At 59.9% G+C, this 15,937-nt stretch overlaps 2 protein-coding genes across 2 annotated transcripts; one reads left to right on the top strand and one right to left on the bottom strand.

Moving 5' to 3' along the window:
• The first annotated feature begins 3 nt into the window (after positions 1-3).
• LOC121099079 (alanyl-tRNA editing protein Aarsd1-like) lies at positions 4-6,172 on the top strand. The gene is made up of 13 exons (XM_040617722.1): positions 4-192; positions 273-395; positions 847-1,006; positions 1,467-1,524; positions 1,864-2,020; positions 2,111-2,227; positions 2,923-3,053; positions 3,231-3,297; positions 3,504-3,595; positions 4,075-4,129; positions 4,715-4,809; positions 4,975-5,108; positions 6,001-6,172. The coding sequence occupies exons 1-12, from the start codon at positions 154-156 to the stop codon at positions 5,093-5,095; spliced, it is 1,215 nt and encodes a 404-aa protein (XP_040473656.1). The 5' UTR covers positions 4-153; the 3' UTR covers positions 5,096-5,108; positions 6,001-6,172.
• Positions 6,173-8,217: 2,045 nt separating this feature from the next.
• G6PC1 (glucose-6-phosphatase catalytic subunit 1) lies at positions 8,218-12,436 on the bottom strand. The gene is made up of 5 exons (XM_040617723.1): positions 12,148-12,436; positions 10,903-11,012; positions 10,140-10,248; positions 9,795-9,910; positions 8,218-9,395 (listed from the first exon to the last, which is right to left on the bottom strand). Exons 1-5 carry the CDS (start codon positions 12,375-12,377, stop codon positions 8,884-8,886), a joined length of 1,077 nt encoding a protein of 358 aa, XP_040473657.1. The 5' UTR covers positions 12,378-12,436; the 3' UTR covers positions 8,218-8,883.
• Positions 12,437-15,937: the final 3,501 nt, after the last annotated feature.

The raw sequence follows: 15,937 nt of genomic DNA on the forward strand, positions 1-15,937 counted from the left end.
GCCGTTCCGCTACCCGGCCCCGTGTCCCTCCTCGGCCGCCGTACCGGTTACCCAGCCCCGTGTCCCTCCGCCTCCCGCTACCCGCTACCCGGCACCGTGTCCTTCCGCGGTCGCCGTCACCGCCGGCCCCGTGTGTCCCCCCCGGCCATCGCCATGGTGTTCCAGTGCCAGCGGGACAGCTGGGCCCGACAGGTAGCGGCGGGGCAGGCGGGGGGGGGGGGGGGTAGGGGGCGCCCGGGCCTCCCCTCACAGCTCCGCCGTCTCTGTTGCAGTTCGCCACCCGGGTGGTGTCGTGCCGGGCGGCGGAGCTGCGGCCCGAGGGCGGCGGGGAGCCGGTGCGCGGTTTCCAGGTGGTGCTGGAGGACACCATCCTCTTCCCCGAGGGCGGCGGGCAGGTGCGGGCCGGGCCGGGGCCGGGTGGGGGCCGGGGCCGGGTGGGGGCCAGACGTGGCCAGGTGGGGGGGGGCGGAGCCGGGGTCCGGAGCCGAGGGCCGGGGCCGGGAGCCGGAGCTGGGGGCCGGGCCGAGGCCGGGGGCTGGGGGTCGGAGCTGGGGGCTGGGGTCGGGGGCCGGGGCCAAGCTGGTGCTGGGCCGGGGGCTGGGGCTGGGTGGGGGCAGGTACGGCCAGGTGGGGGGGCCGGGCTGGGGGCTGGGGCCAGGCGGGGGGCAGGTACGGCCAGGTGGGGGGGCCGGGGCTGGGGGCCGGGGTCGGGCCAGGCTGGGGCCGGGTGGGGGCCAGACATGGCCACATGGGGGGGGGGGGGAGGCTGGGCTGGGGCTGGGGGACAGGTATGGCCAGGTGGGGGGCAGGGGCCAGGCCAGCGGCACTGACCCCCTGTGTCCGCAGCCGGATGACCGCGGCCTCATCGGCGAGGTGCCGGTGCTGCGTGTGACCCGGCATGGCGCCGAGGCCGTCCACTTCGTGCAGACGGCGCTGGAGCCGGGCGCTGAGGTGCTGCTGTCGCTGGACTGGGAGCGCCGCTTCGACCACATGCAGCAGCACTCGGGTGCGTGCCCTGGCCTGACCGAGGGGTGTCCGGTGGCTGGCGGGGCCGCGGAGCCTCACCTGGCTTCACCCAGGCAGGGGGCATTCGGTGCCCAGCTGTCCCCACCCAGGTCCTGGCAGGGGGCACCCCACAGCTCTGTGTGACCAGTCCATCCCCGGGGCCACTGAGGAAGGCAGGCGGCTCCCCTGCGGGCTCTCCTGGGCTTGTGAACAATCCCGCTGCAAACAGGGGAAGTTCAACCTGCTTCGAAGTCTTCGGCGTGCGCCGTGGGGCTCTCGGGATCTCGGGGCCCACGGGGTGATGGCCGCTTCTTCTGTCTGCTCCTAAGCAGCAGCACAAGCCCCACAGCTGGGCATTTGCAAATGGTGTGGGGAACATCAGCAGAAAAAACACAGTCTGACGGAAAATAATTTCTTGTATGCAGTGGTGCTCAAAGCTGTTGCTTGCACGTCTCTTCCAGGACAGCATCTCATCACTGCCGTTGCCGAACAGATGTTTGGATTCAAAACGACTTCATGGTGAGGGGAAAGGCTCCCTTAGGTCCCGGTCTTACCTTGCTTGGCACGTGCCACCGTGCTGGGCTGCAGGGAGCTGAGCATTGATAAATCAAAAACAGTTTGTCCATGGACATTTCCCTTGAGCTCAGAGGGCCTGGGAGAGGTGACTGAACTGGAGGACGCTCTGTCTTGTCCTCCTCCAGATGTTTGGTGTGCATCTGGTGTGCTGTAAATAGCAGGGAGAAGAGGGAAGTATGTTTTTAGTTGCCACGTTCCCAGCAGCGGGATGGCACGCAGTGCTGCACAGTGGGCCCTTCTGCTGCTCTTAGCTACAGCAGCAGATGTTCTTCATTGGTGCAGGGAGCTGGGCCGTCAGCGAAGTGTCATTGAGCTGGACACCCCCTCCATGACAGCAGAGCAAATAGAGACCCTGGAGAGGAGCGTGAATGAGAAAATCCGGGAGAGGGTGCCGGTGGTGGTGAGGGAACTGGCTGCAGATGACCCTGAAATTGAAACAGTGAGTGGTGGGGAGAGAACTGACGATATCCACGGGACCAAAATAACTGCGGCGTGGATGTCACCTTGTTTGCCCTTGCCCTTTTGCTAGGTGAGAAGCCGTGGTTTGCCCGATGACCACGTGGGGCCAGTGCGAGTTGTTCATATTGAAGGCATCGACTCCAACATGTGCTGTGGGACCCACGTCTCCAACCTGAGTGACTTGCAGGTGAGGGGCTGCAGCTGAGCTGCCGTCGAGGGCCTCGTTCCACACATTCAGACCTAGCACAGCGGGAGTCCCCAAGTTCCACGGTCTGCTGGAAATTGTCCCGATGGTAAAGGGAGTAGTGGAAGCCCTGTGCTGGGTGAGCCCCCGCAGGACTGCACACAGGTTGGCAGGCTTTGTCCGGTCAGCCAGGCTCATTTTTTTTGTTAACAGAACTCGGCCCTTGGCTGTAGCAGTGATGTTTTCTGAACTGCCCATGCCTCTGCAGAGGGCTCGTGGTATCTCTGCAGTATGGCGGTGCGTTGCTGGGTGGCTAGCCATTTGTTCCCTCTGCTTAAATCTCTGATATTTTGAGCGTCACGAATGAGATATCTTCTCTGCAGAGAGGTGGAGATAAAATTCTAGAGCCACCTTTAAGTGTTCCTGTCTTTTTTCAGTCATTTGTTGGAGCCTGTATCCCAGCAGAGGCATCCAAATGCACCCCAGAGTGCAGCGTGTGACTAGCAAATTGTATTCATTCCACTATATCACCATCCTTTGTTTTTTGTATGTTGACCTTATGGTTGAACTTAATCTGTTTATTTTCACTGTCAGAGAGTCAATATACACGACAAGGCATAGCCTAGTAGGAACTGGCCACCTCTGTGAGTATAAGTGAAATACTGTTCTTTTCTGACAGGGGTGATTTTCTTTTTAAGGTTATTAAACTCCTTGGCACAGAAAAAGGGAAAAAGAACAAAACCAACTTGGTTTTCCTGACAGGAAACAGAGTGCTGAAGTCAATCGAACAAAGTCACAGCACTGAGAAGGCTCTAACCTCACTGCTCAAGTAATACCCTTTCCACTTTTGTTATTTCATCTTTATTGTTCCTTCTGACAAATATCACATAAGCCTCAGAGTACAACTACATGGTGCTTTTTGTGATGATACCTATGTTTGCTCCTTTAAGAAATCCTTTCTTTGTCCTTTAGAGTAGGGATTCAAGTTCTCCTTGTGTTCTTTCAGAAACGGACCAGGTGAGCACATAGAGGCTGTGAAGAGACTGCAGAGTTCTGTGAAACTGCTTCAGAAGGTATGAGGATGGCTCGGAAAAGCAGGTTGTGCTGCTTCCTGTAGACGTGAGCTTTAGTCGTGATAACTGGGAATTGAATCGTAGGCATCTGTTTTTGTGGAAATGGTGAAAACTGCTCCGATCTCTGGGAACACTGTGTTCACAGTGACTTCTCCATCTGCAGCACAGTTTATTTGCTTTTTTTTTTTTTTTTTTTTTTTTTTCAGAATAACTTGAACCTGCTTAGAGATATTGCTGTTTTGATAGCCCGGGACTTCAAGAGCAAACCTGTTCGAAGTCAGCTGTTTGTGTTACACAGGTGTGGGAGAGTTCAGGGAAAAGGGTAAAACAGTATCTTGCACCTTTTATGGCAGTTCTCTCCGACACCTATTCAGGCTTGTTTCTCAAGGAAGAATATAGACAAGGTGAATAGAACTGCCTCAGCCTGCTGGAAGGTTGTGTGATTAAAGTTCATTTATTGTGTAAATAAAATTCAGTCACTGAATTCTCCTGGTTGTATAGCTAAACAGTCTTACATGGTTTCTCTTTGCCCTTGAAATTTTTAAACAAAACCGAGGAGCTCTGTTTTTTAAAGATAAACACTTAAATAATTCCTAATATGTCCACAGGAATGCACAGAGAGGATTTAGATATACAGAAAAACCCTAATCCCCATCCTAACAGCAAGAGGCCAAAACACAAGGCTTGATCAGGCCTTTGGTTTCTGGTTGATATTTTGGTCTCTAGTGGGTTTTTTTTGCTTTTTTTCTGAAGTGCTTTTTTTACCCACCCATACAGGAAAGAAGGTGACTCTGAATTTATGAACATCATCGCTAATGAGATTGGGACAGAGGTGAGTCACTGATGAAGGCTGACCTGGCACCACTGGCTTTTTCCTTCAAGCTGTAGCCCAGGCGGGCACTGGCCAGGCTTCTGTTTGTACCGTAGTCACAAGCTACAGGTCCGTTTCCTTTCAGAAGTTACGTGAGGTGATTGTCCCCAGCAGCCTCGGTCTGCAGGGGAATCCTCGACAGCCAAGAGATGCAGCAGTGAAAATTCAGAGCACTGGGGAAGAGCCTGTCCCCCCGAGAGCTGTACAGAACCTCTTTGGATGTGGACGGGATAGGATAGGACAGCTGTTTTAAAACAGAATATTTTAGTTGGAAGGGACCTACAACAATCATCTAGCCCAACTGCCAGCGTTTAACTGGGGATACCCCAGTACCTGTTCTGTCCCCCGCAACGTATGATTGAGCGTAAAAGGTTCAAAAGCCCCCCTTTCCTTCTACTTTCTTCAAGTCGAGTCTCTGTCTTGGTAATGCACACAAACTGCTGAATTGTTGGCATGCTTGGGGTCCTGTGGCCAGGGTCTCTGTCCTCTTCCCAGACCGGGGGGGCAGTGGTTATTCCACAGCAGGACCCTTCTCTCTGTCCACAGGAGACCCTGCTGTTCCTGACTGTGGGAGATGAAAAAGAAGCAGGACTCTTCCTTCTAGCTGGACCTGTTGAAGCAGTTGAGAATTTAGGTCCCAGGTAACGCGTTCTATGGTTTCTTTAAAATTAGTAGGAATGCTAATGTTGCAGACTAAGCAGCTGAGCAGTATAATTAGGGCACGGATCCTTGTTTGGATCTGGAGCAGGTTAGGCTGGGCAGCTCTCTTCTCTGCGAGTGGCCTTCAGCCCGTACTGTTGCTGCAGGGTGGCAGAGCTGCTGGGAGGCAAAGGAGCTGGGAAGCGAGGCCGCTTTCAGGGCAAGGCGACCAAGATGAGTCGGCGAGGAGAAGTGCAAGCTCTGCTCCAGGAATTTGTCAGCCACTGAAGCCCTGAAGCGTAAGGAACAATTCTCGAAGTCTTCCCTGCTTTGCATAAGCTCCACCACCTTCTCTCCCAGAGAATAAAGACATTAAACGCAGGAGCTGGTGTGCATACGCTCTGTGTGAGCTGATTTGGTGCTCGTGGAAAACTGGGGGAGGGCGTCTGCCATCCAGGCTTTGCTGCAAGGCATCTTTCATTTCTTCAGACAAATGGTACACAGTCTTAAGTGATTAAAAGGAGTCATTATTTAACTACTTTGTAGGCTTCCTAAAACGAAGAGCAGGGCCCTCCTGTTTGCAGTACATTGTGGCTTTTTACTTTGTACCAGTTGCTGAGGAATAATTGCTTTGTGAGCACATCAGACTTATAAGCTGGATGACCTTAAAAAAATCAGAACGGTGGTATGAAGCAGAGAGTTTGAGTATGGTATTTGCCAACAATCGCAGGGAAAATGAATCAGGCTTTTGCTGCTGGAATTTTGTAGGGAGAAGAAGGAATGAAATCAGGCAGAAATGGGAGGGATGCTCAGATCAGTAAATCCCCCTTAAAAGACCAAACTAAGCAGCTCACCGGTTATAGCTGCCTACAGAACTGGGAGGCAAGAGGACAAGATGTTGTTACCAAGCCTGTGAGCAAGGAAGGAAGAGGGCACCAAAGGCCAAGGCTCCACGAGCCCTTTCTTAAAAAAAAAAAAAAAAAAAGGACCTGACATTTTTTTTCCTGGCTATTGGGAAATCTGAGGATGCCGGAGGTCTGAGGGTGTGTGTGCTGATGCCACTGTCACGGCTCCTCGCTGCTGCCCAGCGTGCAGGGTCGCTGCTGAGCTCTGGGCTCAGTGGTCGCTGTGGCCCCAAGCTGCAGCGCTGCTGGGAGCCGCTGGCGGGTGACACCGGCTTTGTCGCTGCGGTCCCACAGTGGTACCATCGAATATGTTGCTGCAAAAGGGAATTTGATCCGTTTCCAGTTGGCCTGGTAGAACCATGTTGACACACACCCGCTCACTCTGCACGGGTAGAAGCAGCCACCCGGTGCCTTGGTTTGCAGGCAGACAGAAAACCCTATTAAAGTTGTTTGAGCTGCACGTTGGGCGTTTCTTGTAGGTATGTGCTTGAATATTTCCTTCAGTTCTGTCACCGTGAGTTTGGGCTGTCATTACCGTTCTCTTCTCCCCAGCAGTGGCCTCTGCCTCTGCAAGAATATCTCGTGTTCAGTTGTTTTCCATGGTAAGAAATGCCCCTACGGAAAAGCAGCAACCTGGCCTGAGCATTGCTCTGAGCAAGTTGGGACCGTCGGTGACAGGTGGCATACAGCTGACACACCGCTTGCTATGCTAGTCCTCAGACTGTGGCGTTGGCCAAGCCCGTGCCTACAGCTCCTGAGCGTCCCCTTCGAACAGCAGCTGTTCCTGGAGTCCCCCAAGTAGAATCTGCAGCTTTCTGTGCACAGGGGCCCGGGCACCAGGCTGTGCTGGTGGTGCCTTGTCTTCACCGCACCCATGGTGGCATCTTCCCGATCCTACTCCCGGCCTTCCAGCACGCTGTACCTGGCCTTCGCTGTGGGGTGGCTGGCAGAGGAACCGAGCCCCCAAGCTGTCCTCCAGCAGGTCACCCCCGCTCTCATCTCCCGTTCCCCACTGCAGCTGCCTTGGTTCCCCTCTTCCCCTCCAGCTCCCACCACACGAACAGGACGTGAGTTCAGAAGTCTCCGGCAACCAAACTCATTTCTGAGGGAGTATCGTCGCTAACGCTCAGCGAAAGGGGGCTGTTCCCCACCCGGTGCCTCGGCCCGGAGAGGAGCAAGCTTTCTGCAGGCTCAGCCAAGCGCAGCAAAGGGCGCAGCAAAGGGCGCAGCCCTGGATCATCAGCTGGGGCAGGGCAGCTGGACCGGAGAGCGGGTGCTCCTTCGGCCGGCACCCTTCCCCTTGCTGGGGTGCACTTGTTACCTGTCCGTTTTCGAACATCAGGACTTTCTCCAGCTAACACAGGTGTAAACTCCCCGTGGATCAGGCTGAGCTACCCCCCAGTGTTTTGTCAGCTTGTCCGTTCTGCCAGGCTGGGTCCTGCAGCTGACGCAATCTCGGCTGCAGAGACTGAAGGGCGCTGTGGAGCCACAGTGTGAAAAAGCACCACAGGTAATTTGGGATTTTTTCCCACCTTCTTGCTAGAAAATGACAGGTTCATTCCAAGTGTTGTTAATAAACAGAAATAGAAAGGAAACCTCTGCCCTAAGGAGATTTATCTGTCACGAACGCAGAGGCTGGCAGTAGCCCCAGCACGCAGGGTGTCCACATGCAGCTAACGCGGATGCTGTTCCCTCCATCAGTTGCCCCGTACTGATCCTTCCCGGTCGGGATAAGCACTGGGCTGAGTCTGGCCGCTCCCAGCTGGAGTAAACTGGGGGGGATGTGTGTGTGCTGATCTGGGTAACCTTTCTACAGAGGCTGAGCTCCGTACCGAGCGAGAGCCGCAGCATGTTTTGCCATGGGAGGTGTTTTAGTGTGGATGGGTGTTAGCGTGGGGTTCTGCTGACGTGCCCTTTGGTCAGAGGGAAGGTGCCCTCCCACCTGACAGTTCTCGCTGTTTCGGTGCCAGGGGGCTCCCACCAGGCGGTGATGGCCCATCCAACCATGGCAAGACAACGGATGCTGGGCACCATCTCCCAAAGGCGCTGCAGGACCTGGGCAGGGGAGGTGGCACGTCCCGGGTGCCACAGCAAAGAGCACTGGTGATGCTTATCGCGAGGTATGGGCTAAATGCTGCAGGAACTGGTGTTCTGGGGGAGATGCCGTGCATGCACACGGGCAGTCTGGCGGGGAGAAAGTATCTGAGGTGTCATGAGTGTGTCTCCTGGCACAGGGTGCACCCAGAGACCCTGGATAAATGGTGCAAAAAGCAGCTTGTCCCCACCCCGCTGTGCTGGCTGCGTTTGCACCCGAGGGTGAAAGGCAACAAGGAGCAGGGAGCCTGGCGCTGCCTTTCCCGGCGGTTTGGCTGAGCCTGGCAGGTGATGGTAGGAGCGGGGCACCAGGAGAGACGTCCTTCCTCCAACGCCAACAGCAGCCCCTGTGCCGGGGAGCCGATCCCCCATCCTGCCTCACCGGCCACCAACGTCTCTGAACTCACCAGCTAAACACACCTTCAGCTTTAATAAAATCCCCCTGTTTACAGACACCGGTATGTATGTGTGTGTATGGGTACACGTTATTTCTGTATACACACACATGCATACGTGTACCCCATGCTGCTCACGCAGCAGTGAATCCCCGACAACTCGGGGCTGGGGGGGCTCCCGCAAGCCGGCACTTTATCTCCAGATCACGGTGTCTGCTTGTTCCTGTACCAGCTGCCTTACCAGCAGACCCTGAGCACCCATGAGTGAGCACCCTGTTCCCGGTGGAGCCGTCCCCAGCCCTGCAGTGTGGAGGTGACACGTCCCCATCAGCTGCAGGGGAGCACAGGGTCTTCCTGCCGCTGCTGCTGGGTCCCGGGCTGATGACCCCCACCCGTGGGCACGGGAAGGGCAGCAGGAGAGCCCTGGGAGTGTGGGGCTCACCGTGCCATCAGCTGGCCACAGACCGCCCGAGCCCACGGCACGACTGGCATTGCGGGTCCGTGCTGCAGGAGCCAGCCGGCAGCGCCGCCAGCCCAGCCTTCGTGGTCCGCTCCTGGCGTGGAGTCACCCCGTGCAGGTCTAGTGGGGTGGCTGGGGTGCACCCATGGTCTGTTGGGTGCCCCCAAGCCTGGAGCCGGGGCGGCCACCTGCCTGGGCATGCCGTTACCTGCGGGGACACCCCTAGACACCCTTCTTGTGCTGCACGGCCAGGAGCTGGGAGATGCAGTAGGGGATGAGGCCGACGGTGGCCAGTGGCACGGCTGCGCTCTTGCAGAAGGAGAGGATGTAGAAGAGCAGCTGCATGTGGGAGGGTGGCTTGAAGGCATCAAAGAGGTGTAGGACCAGGAGGGAGGCGGCGATGCAGCCCAGGCGGAAGGGCAGCTGCTGGCCCTGCTTCCCCCGGCAGCTCTCCAGGTACATGTGGGAGTTGAGGGCCAGCCCCAGCCCAAAGAGGATGCCCAGGTTACGGAGGAGGCTGGCAAAGGGGGTGGTGTCGATGTGGACCCACTCGGGGTGGGTGCACCACCTCTGCGCCTTCTCCAGAGTCCAGAGCAGGTCCACGCCGAGCACCCGCAGCAGCAGGTAGAAGCCCAGGGCGAAGCTGAAGAGGAAGAAGGTGATGCCCAGGTACTGGCGGAGGCTGGCGTGGTAGATGTAGCGGATGTGCTGGAAGGTCTTGGCCACGGCCATCCCTGCCAGTAAAGAAGGGGGAGAGGAGGCGGCGCTGAACAGCGAGCCATCGCCTGCCATGGGGCGGTGGAGCTGAGCGGGTCCCGCAGCCCCGGGCACTTTGGTGGGGAGCATGTGCCAGGGGCTACCCAGGTGCTTCCACATGGTGCTGACTGCCCCGACGGCCACCGCTGTGCCCCTTGGCTGGCTCCCTCGCCTGGTGACGACCCTTTCACACCCCAAGCCTGCCCTGCCTGTGCCCCTCAGAGCCCAGAAGCAGCCCCCCGCACCCTGCCCGTCCCCTTGGGACTCGTGTCTCAACCAGGGCAGGGACAAAGCCGTGCTCTGGCGGGCATCCAATGCTGCTGGTGTTGCGGTCCAGCACTGCCGTGGGGAAGGGGACAGGGGTCCAATATACTCACCTGAGATGACCCCCGCGATGACCTGATGGGGGAAGTGGGCAGCAATGAAGACCCGGGACAGGCAGACGCAGACCTGAACTGCCCAGAACCCCGTCCAAAGCACCGTCCACAGCACCCTGCGAGGGGCAGGCGGCCACGTCAGTGCCAGAGCTGGCTCATGTTGCCTGGGGTACCACCGTCGTGTACCCCCAGCAGTGCCTGGCCGCCTGCCGAGCCCACCCTCACACACAGCCCACCCAGGGGGACCCATCCCAGCTCTCTGCCCACAGCCTTGTGCCTCGCCGGGCTCGGCTGCGCGCCTGTCGGCTCTGGAGCAGCCTCTGCCCAGGATGGCGCACGGCTTACCAGTATTTGAGTGTCCTCGACTGCTTCTTCCCCATGGCAGTGGAGAGGAGGGCTGTCACCATGACATAGTACACGCCTGCTGCGCCCATGGCGTGGCCAGAGGGGCTCCCTGGGCCAGAAGAGAGCCCCAGGTGAGACCCCGTTGCAGAGCAGGCTGCGTCCAGGGGCTCCCAGGCAGCAGCCCCAGCACCAGGGGCTGCAGCACCAGCTGGCATGGCACCCAGCACCCGTCCCCCAGTGCCACCTCTGCAGCAGGCACCCAGCTCTGTCCCCAGCGCAGGCAAGGCTGGAGCAGGGCGCAGCATGGCAGGGGCACTGTGGGAGCGTCGTTCCGGCTCCGTGGCCTGTCTGCCAGGCGAGGCTGGGCAGAGGGCACCCACCGTGCCTGACGGCTGACGCTGAGCGCGCCGGGGATGCCTGCAGCCCTTCCCTGGCTCCCACGGAGAGCCACGGGCAAAGTACAGGCAGAGTCGCTCCACTTCCCCATGGAGCAGCTGCTCGCGTTCGGGGTCAGAGCACAGAGCACGGCCCCGGCACGGGCCAAGGCGGTGGCTGAGCACCGGCAGGGGCTTGTGCTGAACCGCCACGTCTGTGCCGAGGGTCAAGGTCTGCAGGCACGGCCGGCGGCCCCAGGAGCATGGTGGGGCCCAACGCCGCGGCTGTGGCCGTGCCAGCGCACCCCCCCTCCCTGTGGGGACAGACCCGGAGTGGGGAGCTGCACGTGCAGGTCCCCCTGGGCAAACGCCAGGGCTGGGGTCCCTACCGGGGCCGGTCTCGCAGGTGAGTGGGAACTGCTGGATCTCTGGGGCAGAGGTGTTGCTGTAATAGTCGGTCTCGTGGACCCACCAGTACGGTCTCTCCCCAAAGAGGATCCTGAAAAGAAAGGAGAAAGGGAGCTGTAGGGGTCCTGGGCACCAGAGCAGGTGGGCACAGCTGTGGTTTCAGCTCTGGCCTGGGAGGTGGGAGAGGCAAAGGACCCATGAGCGGTCCAGGGCATCCCAACAGGCACAGCATCCAGCTGGTCACTCGGTCCCGACAGCTGACGCTGTGGGTCTGTATCCCCATCCCCGGCCCCTGGAGGGGAAGAGTAAGAACTTGCTGGGGGCAAGTCAGCACACTGGGAAAGAGGAGCAGTGTCTGCTCACTCTTTTTCAGGCCAAGAGCAACTGTGTCGTGGTGGCATCAGAGGCAGAGGCCACCCGTCCCTGTCACACGTGCAGGCAGCATGGGCATCCCAAGGGATTTGAGCTGCGGGGCAGGCACAGAGCCAGCACCCTCCCCCCGCCCCGCACTGCTGGGTGCTGCCACAGGGACGCGGGGCACAGCCTGTGCAGGGGGGGCACACTCAGCCCCCGGCCCCTGGGACGCTGAAATGCAGCTGCAGGGATGGCACCGCGCTGTGCCACAGCCCACTGCCCGCGGGGGCGGCACCCACAGCTGCCTGCTGACACCGAACCCTGCCAGGGTGGATCAGCGCCGCGGTACTGGCGCTGCCGACGAAGCTGTCCCATGCCCGGAGCAGTGGCTGGGTCCCTTGCATGCTCCCCACCGTGGCTCCCTTTGCATCAGCGATGCCAGCGTTACCAGCCGTGGAAAGGATGGAGATATCCGCATCTTGGCTTACCCATGGGAAACACTCAGGAAACTACCTGGAGGAGCTCCAAGCCCTGATGCCACATAACAGAGCCGTGCCAGGCTGCCTCCCTGCCCCGCCCCCATCCCCCCCCCCGCCCCCCCCCCCCCCCATGGCAAGGGGCTCTATGCAGCCCCCAAACAGAACTGCAGCCCCAGCTGACGGCGAAGGGGTCTGTTTGCAGGAGGCTCTATCCTCCTGCCTGGTTTCTTGGAAACACGGCTCGGGAAGGGGCAACCAGTGGCACCGCCAAGCTGGGGGCCAGACTCTGCTCTTTGTCTTACACCAGTGTCAAGGCTGAAAGCGCACATCTGGTCCGCGTTAGTCCAGCTGTGCCAACACGCCCGGAGGGAGCCATGGCACAGGGCCACTCACCACTTGAAGACGAGATTGAGCCAGTCACCGATCACGGCCACCCAGATCAGCCTGATGCCCACCGGCTCGCTGAGGTGGAACCAGATAGGGAAGAGGACGAAGAAAGCATTCCTGAGGTCGGCGGCGAAGGAGATGAAGAGGAACCAGTCCTGGGAGCCCTGGAAGCGCTCCTGCAGCCAGCGCGTTGCCTGGATGCCCGTGTCGTGCAGGTGGTTCATGGTGGTCTCCATCCTCCTCGGTGGCCGCGGCCCCTCGGTGCCGCTCGGGCTGTCCCGCGCGCCTCTGCGCTGCCAGGGTTTTATACTCTGCAGGGTCTTGTTTGCCGCGGGCAGGTCGCTTGTCCCAGCACTGATCTTTGGACCCCAAACCACTTTTGCCAAAGGTGCATCACCGGGGGGTTGTTACAAACATGTTTGGAACAACTTACGTAAAAGGGAAAAACAGGCTTTGAGGGGGGAGCTGAGCGTGGGGTGCTCGGGCACCAGCGCCTTAACCCTTCCCTGCACCGTGTCCGCACGTGGGGGGATCCTGCAGCCCGATCCTGCCCGGTACAACAGTTCGGCTGCTCCTGCAGAACCAGCGTTTGCTCCGTTACCAGGGAGGCGAACAGCACCGCGCTGCCGTGGCCCAGAGCGGTGATGGTGACGCTTCTCCCATCCCTCTGCCATCACCCCAGGCACCACCGGAGCATCGCAGGGATGCGCAGGAGCATAGACTGGGTGGTGTGTGGAGTGGAGGGTGCCTGCCCACCGCCCCAGCCTCAGCTGAAACCTCCAGCCGGTGAAAGCACCTTGCTGCCATGACGTTTGCCAGGCTGATTTAACCAGGACTCTGCATAACTGGAAAATTTCCAAGTCACTTCTGGAGCTCCCCGCAGCCTCAGAGAGTGAGGCTCGGGGAGCTCCTGGCTGCCAGAGATGTTTTTCTGATGTCTGGTGTGGGGTTAAAGGACCTTTGTAAATAAGGTCCCCAGCCAGGGAAGGCATTCCTCCCAGCACAGCTCCCCCACATTAACTCCTTCCTGCACAGAACTGCCCCATCAAACCCTGGCTGTGGGGACTTGGCCAAACACACTACTGGTCCCATAGTGCCGGATCCCTGCAGGCAGCCTTTCCCCCCGGCCACGCTGTGCTGTCGCTGGCAGCAGTGCTGGCACCACGGCTTTACCGTCCTGGTCCTCCTGGGATGGTAGCAGGGAATGAGTAACGTGGGGAGTTGTTCCCAGGAGCCTGAGGACACAGGGTCAGCCTGGCAAGAGAAATCACCTTCCCCAGCCCTGGCTGTGCGTCCTGCTGGTGCAGGGACACGCAAGCCCATGGCAGCGGCACCGGGGTGCCCAGCCACTGCCTGCCACAGCAAAACGGGCAGCTGCCCGTTGGTGGGGGAACAGGCAACAAGGCGTTAATGATTAGCAGCCAGTGAAAATGCATCACTTATCTCCCTCCTCCTCGAGAAAGTTCAGGTCAAGATCCTTGAACCGCTACCCTGGGAGTGCACCATGGCGCTGAGCAGGCAGAGCTCACATCCAGCGCTGCAGCAGGCAGCCCCCTGCCCTCTTGCCCTGCGAGGGGGAGCCACGGGGTCTAACACGCCAAAACATTGCGATGCTTCGATCCTTCCTCCCCGGGGCACAGGCACCAGGCTGAGGAATCAGGATCATGTGTGCAAACGGGGGTGCTCTGAAGGAGGATGGATGAGCAGCGCTGTGCCCCTGGCGGGGGCTGCCAGGGCAGACCTTCGGTCACGGACCAGCAGTGTCCATGCTCTGCCGGCCATGGCCGTGTCCCCAAGGAGCTTCCCGGCAGGCGGCGGTACCCTGGATCCCTCCTGCTGTCCTCGTCCCGCTTCACACCAGAGCTGATGCTCCCGGGCAAAGGGAAACGTGGGCACGGCCAAAACCTGCCCCTACACTCAGCACCCTTGGTCCAGGCTGGCCTGATCCAGGGATGGAGCGTGGACGGAGCAGCCTCGCTGTGCCGGGGAGTGGGGCCAGGGGAGTGCTGGGGTGCTCAGGGCTGCAGAGGGTGGGGGGCAGCACGGGGGGCTCACACTGGTCCTGCCGAGCGGCAACGACCCAGCTGCTGTCAGTGAACTGGAACTGCACGTGGAGGAAAGTCAGGCCCCTAGAGAGAGGCGCTGGATGCGCTGCAGGATCAGCCCCAGCTGCAGGATCAGCCCCAGCTGCAGGATCAGCCCCAGCTGCAGGATCAGTCCCGGCTGCAGGATCAGCCCCGGCTGCAGGATCAGCCCCGGCTGCAGGACCAGCCTCAGCTGCAGGATCAGTCCTGGCTGCAGGATCAGTCCTGGCTGCAGGATCAGCCTCAGCTGCAGGATCAGCCCCAGCTGCAGGATCAGTCCCAGCTGCAGGATCAGTCCCGGCTGCAGGATCAGCCCCGGCTGCAGGACCAGCCTCAGCTGCAGGATCAGTCCCGGCTGCAGGATCAGCCCTGGCTGCAGGATCAGTCCCAGCTGCAGGATCAGTCCCGGCTGCAGGATCAGTCCTGGCTGCCGTGTCCCTGCCCCAGGCTGATCTTCCCCAGCCCTCCCAGCCTGGCCTCACTGCCCCCAGGGGTGATGGACCCAGTGTCCCACCCCCGGACTGAGCTCCCAACCTACAAAAAAAATCCTCAACAAAGCAGAAGTTTGCACAGAAATGGAATTACTCTTGCAAAACAAATCCCCCAACAAATCATTCCAGGGTCCTCAACCGAGAGTAGCTTTGGCCGGCATGAAGGAATGCAACAGACTTGGCTTCCGTGTCAAAAATATTTTGAAAGAGTCAGCATTAAGTTCTCCCTGAGAGATTTTTACAGCAGAAAACGGGGGCAAAAGGTGTTGGGGGATGGGGATTAGCATGCTCCAGTCCCCTTGGAAAGAGTCACCGCAGGAAAACTGGGGCCGCAGGGGGAGAGGCGAGGAAATGGGACGGGAGCTGCCACCTCCTCCCTCCCGGCACGGTGGGGGCTGCCGAATGGGAACGCGCACGACGCGCTGCGATGGAGCCCAGCATCCCACGCCGCGGTGGCCCGGCCGCACGTGCCGCAGGGCTGGCCTGTGCCGGAGCTGCCGGTGCCCGTGGCAGAGCTTTCCCAGCACCAGCTCCGTGCCCTGGGCTTCGGGTAAAGCCCTGGCCCCTCAGCTGCTGCGCAGAGCCGGGGCAGGTCAGGGCGGGGGAGGGTGCTGACCTGGGCATCGCACGGTTTTGCATCCTGGCCCATTTGGCTGCCGGCTCTGGGAATGCCGTGCCAGGCTCTGGCTGCTCCCCTGCGCCAGGCAGGCATGCTGGCAGCACCGCTGGCCAGGGACATGCATCCTGAACCGGCTGGGGTGACTTTCCCAGGGGAGGAACGGGGCCAGGGTGGGGGTGCCTTAATTCTGTACTGGGGTGGCACAACGAGCTGGCACCCAGGAGCTGTGTGCCCGCAGCGGCTGGCTCGGGGACACAGCGTCCCCGCGATTCCCAAGGCGCCAGATGCAGCTATGGGAGGTGCGTCGCACGTGGGTGCTGTAACATAATGTGCTGCATGCGGTGCCAGGGTTTCATCCAGAAAGTTCCCAGCGAGCTGGGCTGCTGCCAGCACAGGAGTGCGTCCAGTCTCGCCTGCGTCAGCACACGGGCAGAGTCCAGGCAGCGCTCGCAACACATGGGCACAGAGCAGCAGGCAGGGAGCCTGTGGGCTGCGACCTTCCCCTCGCAGGGAGCATCCCGCCCGCTCCCCCCCGAGCCCTGCGAGGTGCCTCTGGGGCTCCCGCTGTCACCCCAGGGCACCCGAGGACCACCGCAGCCTCA

The sequence above is a fragment of the Falco naumanni genome, chromosome 18 (genome assembly GCF_017639655.2).
Source record: "Falco naumanni isolate bFalNau1 chromosome 18, bFalNau1.pat, whole genome shotgun sequence".
Taxonomy (NCBI): domain Eukaryota; kingdom Metazoa; phylum Chordata; class Aves; order Falconiformes; family Falconidae; genus Falco; species Falco naumanni.

Coding starts and splice junctions, on each gene's coding strand:
- LOC121099079 (XM_040617722.1), top strand. CDS start 154: ATGGTGTTCCAGTGCCAGCGGGACAGCTGGGCCCGACAG. Junction 396..846: donor TCCCCGAGGGCGGCGGGCAG/GTGCGGGCCGGG, acceptor CTGTGTCCGCAG/CCGGATGACCGCGGCCTCAT. Junction 4,810..4,974: donor GTTGAGAATTTAGGTCCCAG/GTAACGCGTTCT, acceptor CTGTTGCTGCAG/GGTGGCAGAGCTGCTGGGAG.
- G6PC1 (XM_040617723.1), bottom strand. CDS start 12,377: ATGGAGACCACCATGAACCACCTGCACGACACGGGCATCCAGGCAACG. Junction 11,013..12,147: donor CTCAATCTCGTCTTCAAGTG/GTGAGTGGCCCT, acceptor CTTTCTTTTCAG/GATCCTCTTTGGGGAGAGAC. Junction 10,249..10,902: donor CACCTGCGAGACCGGCCCCG/GTAGGGACCCCA, acceptor CTTCTGGCCCAG/GGAGCCCCTCTGGCCACGCC.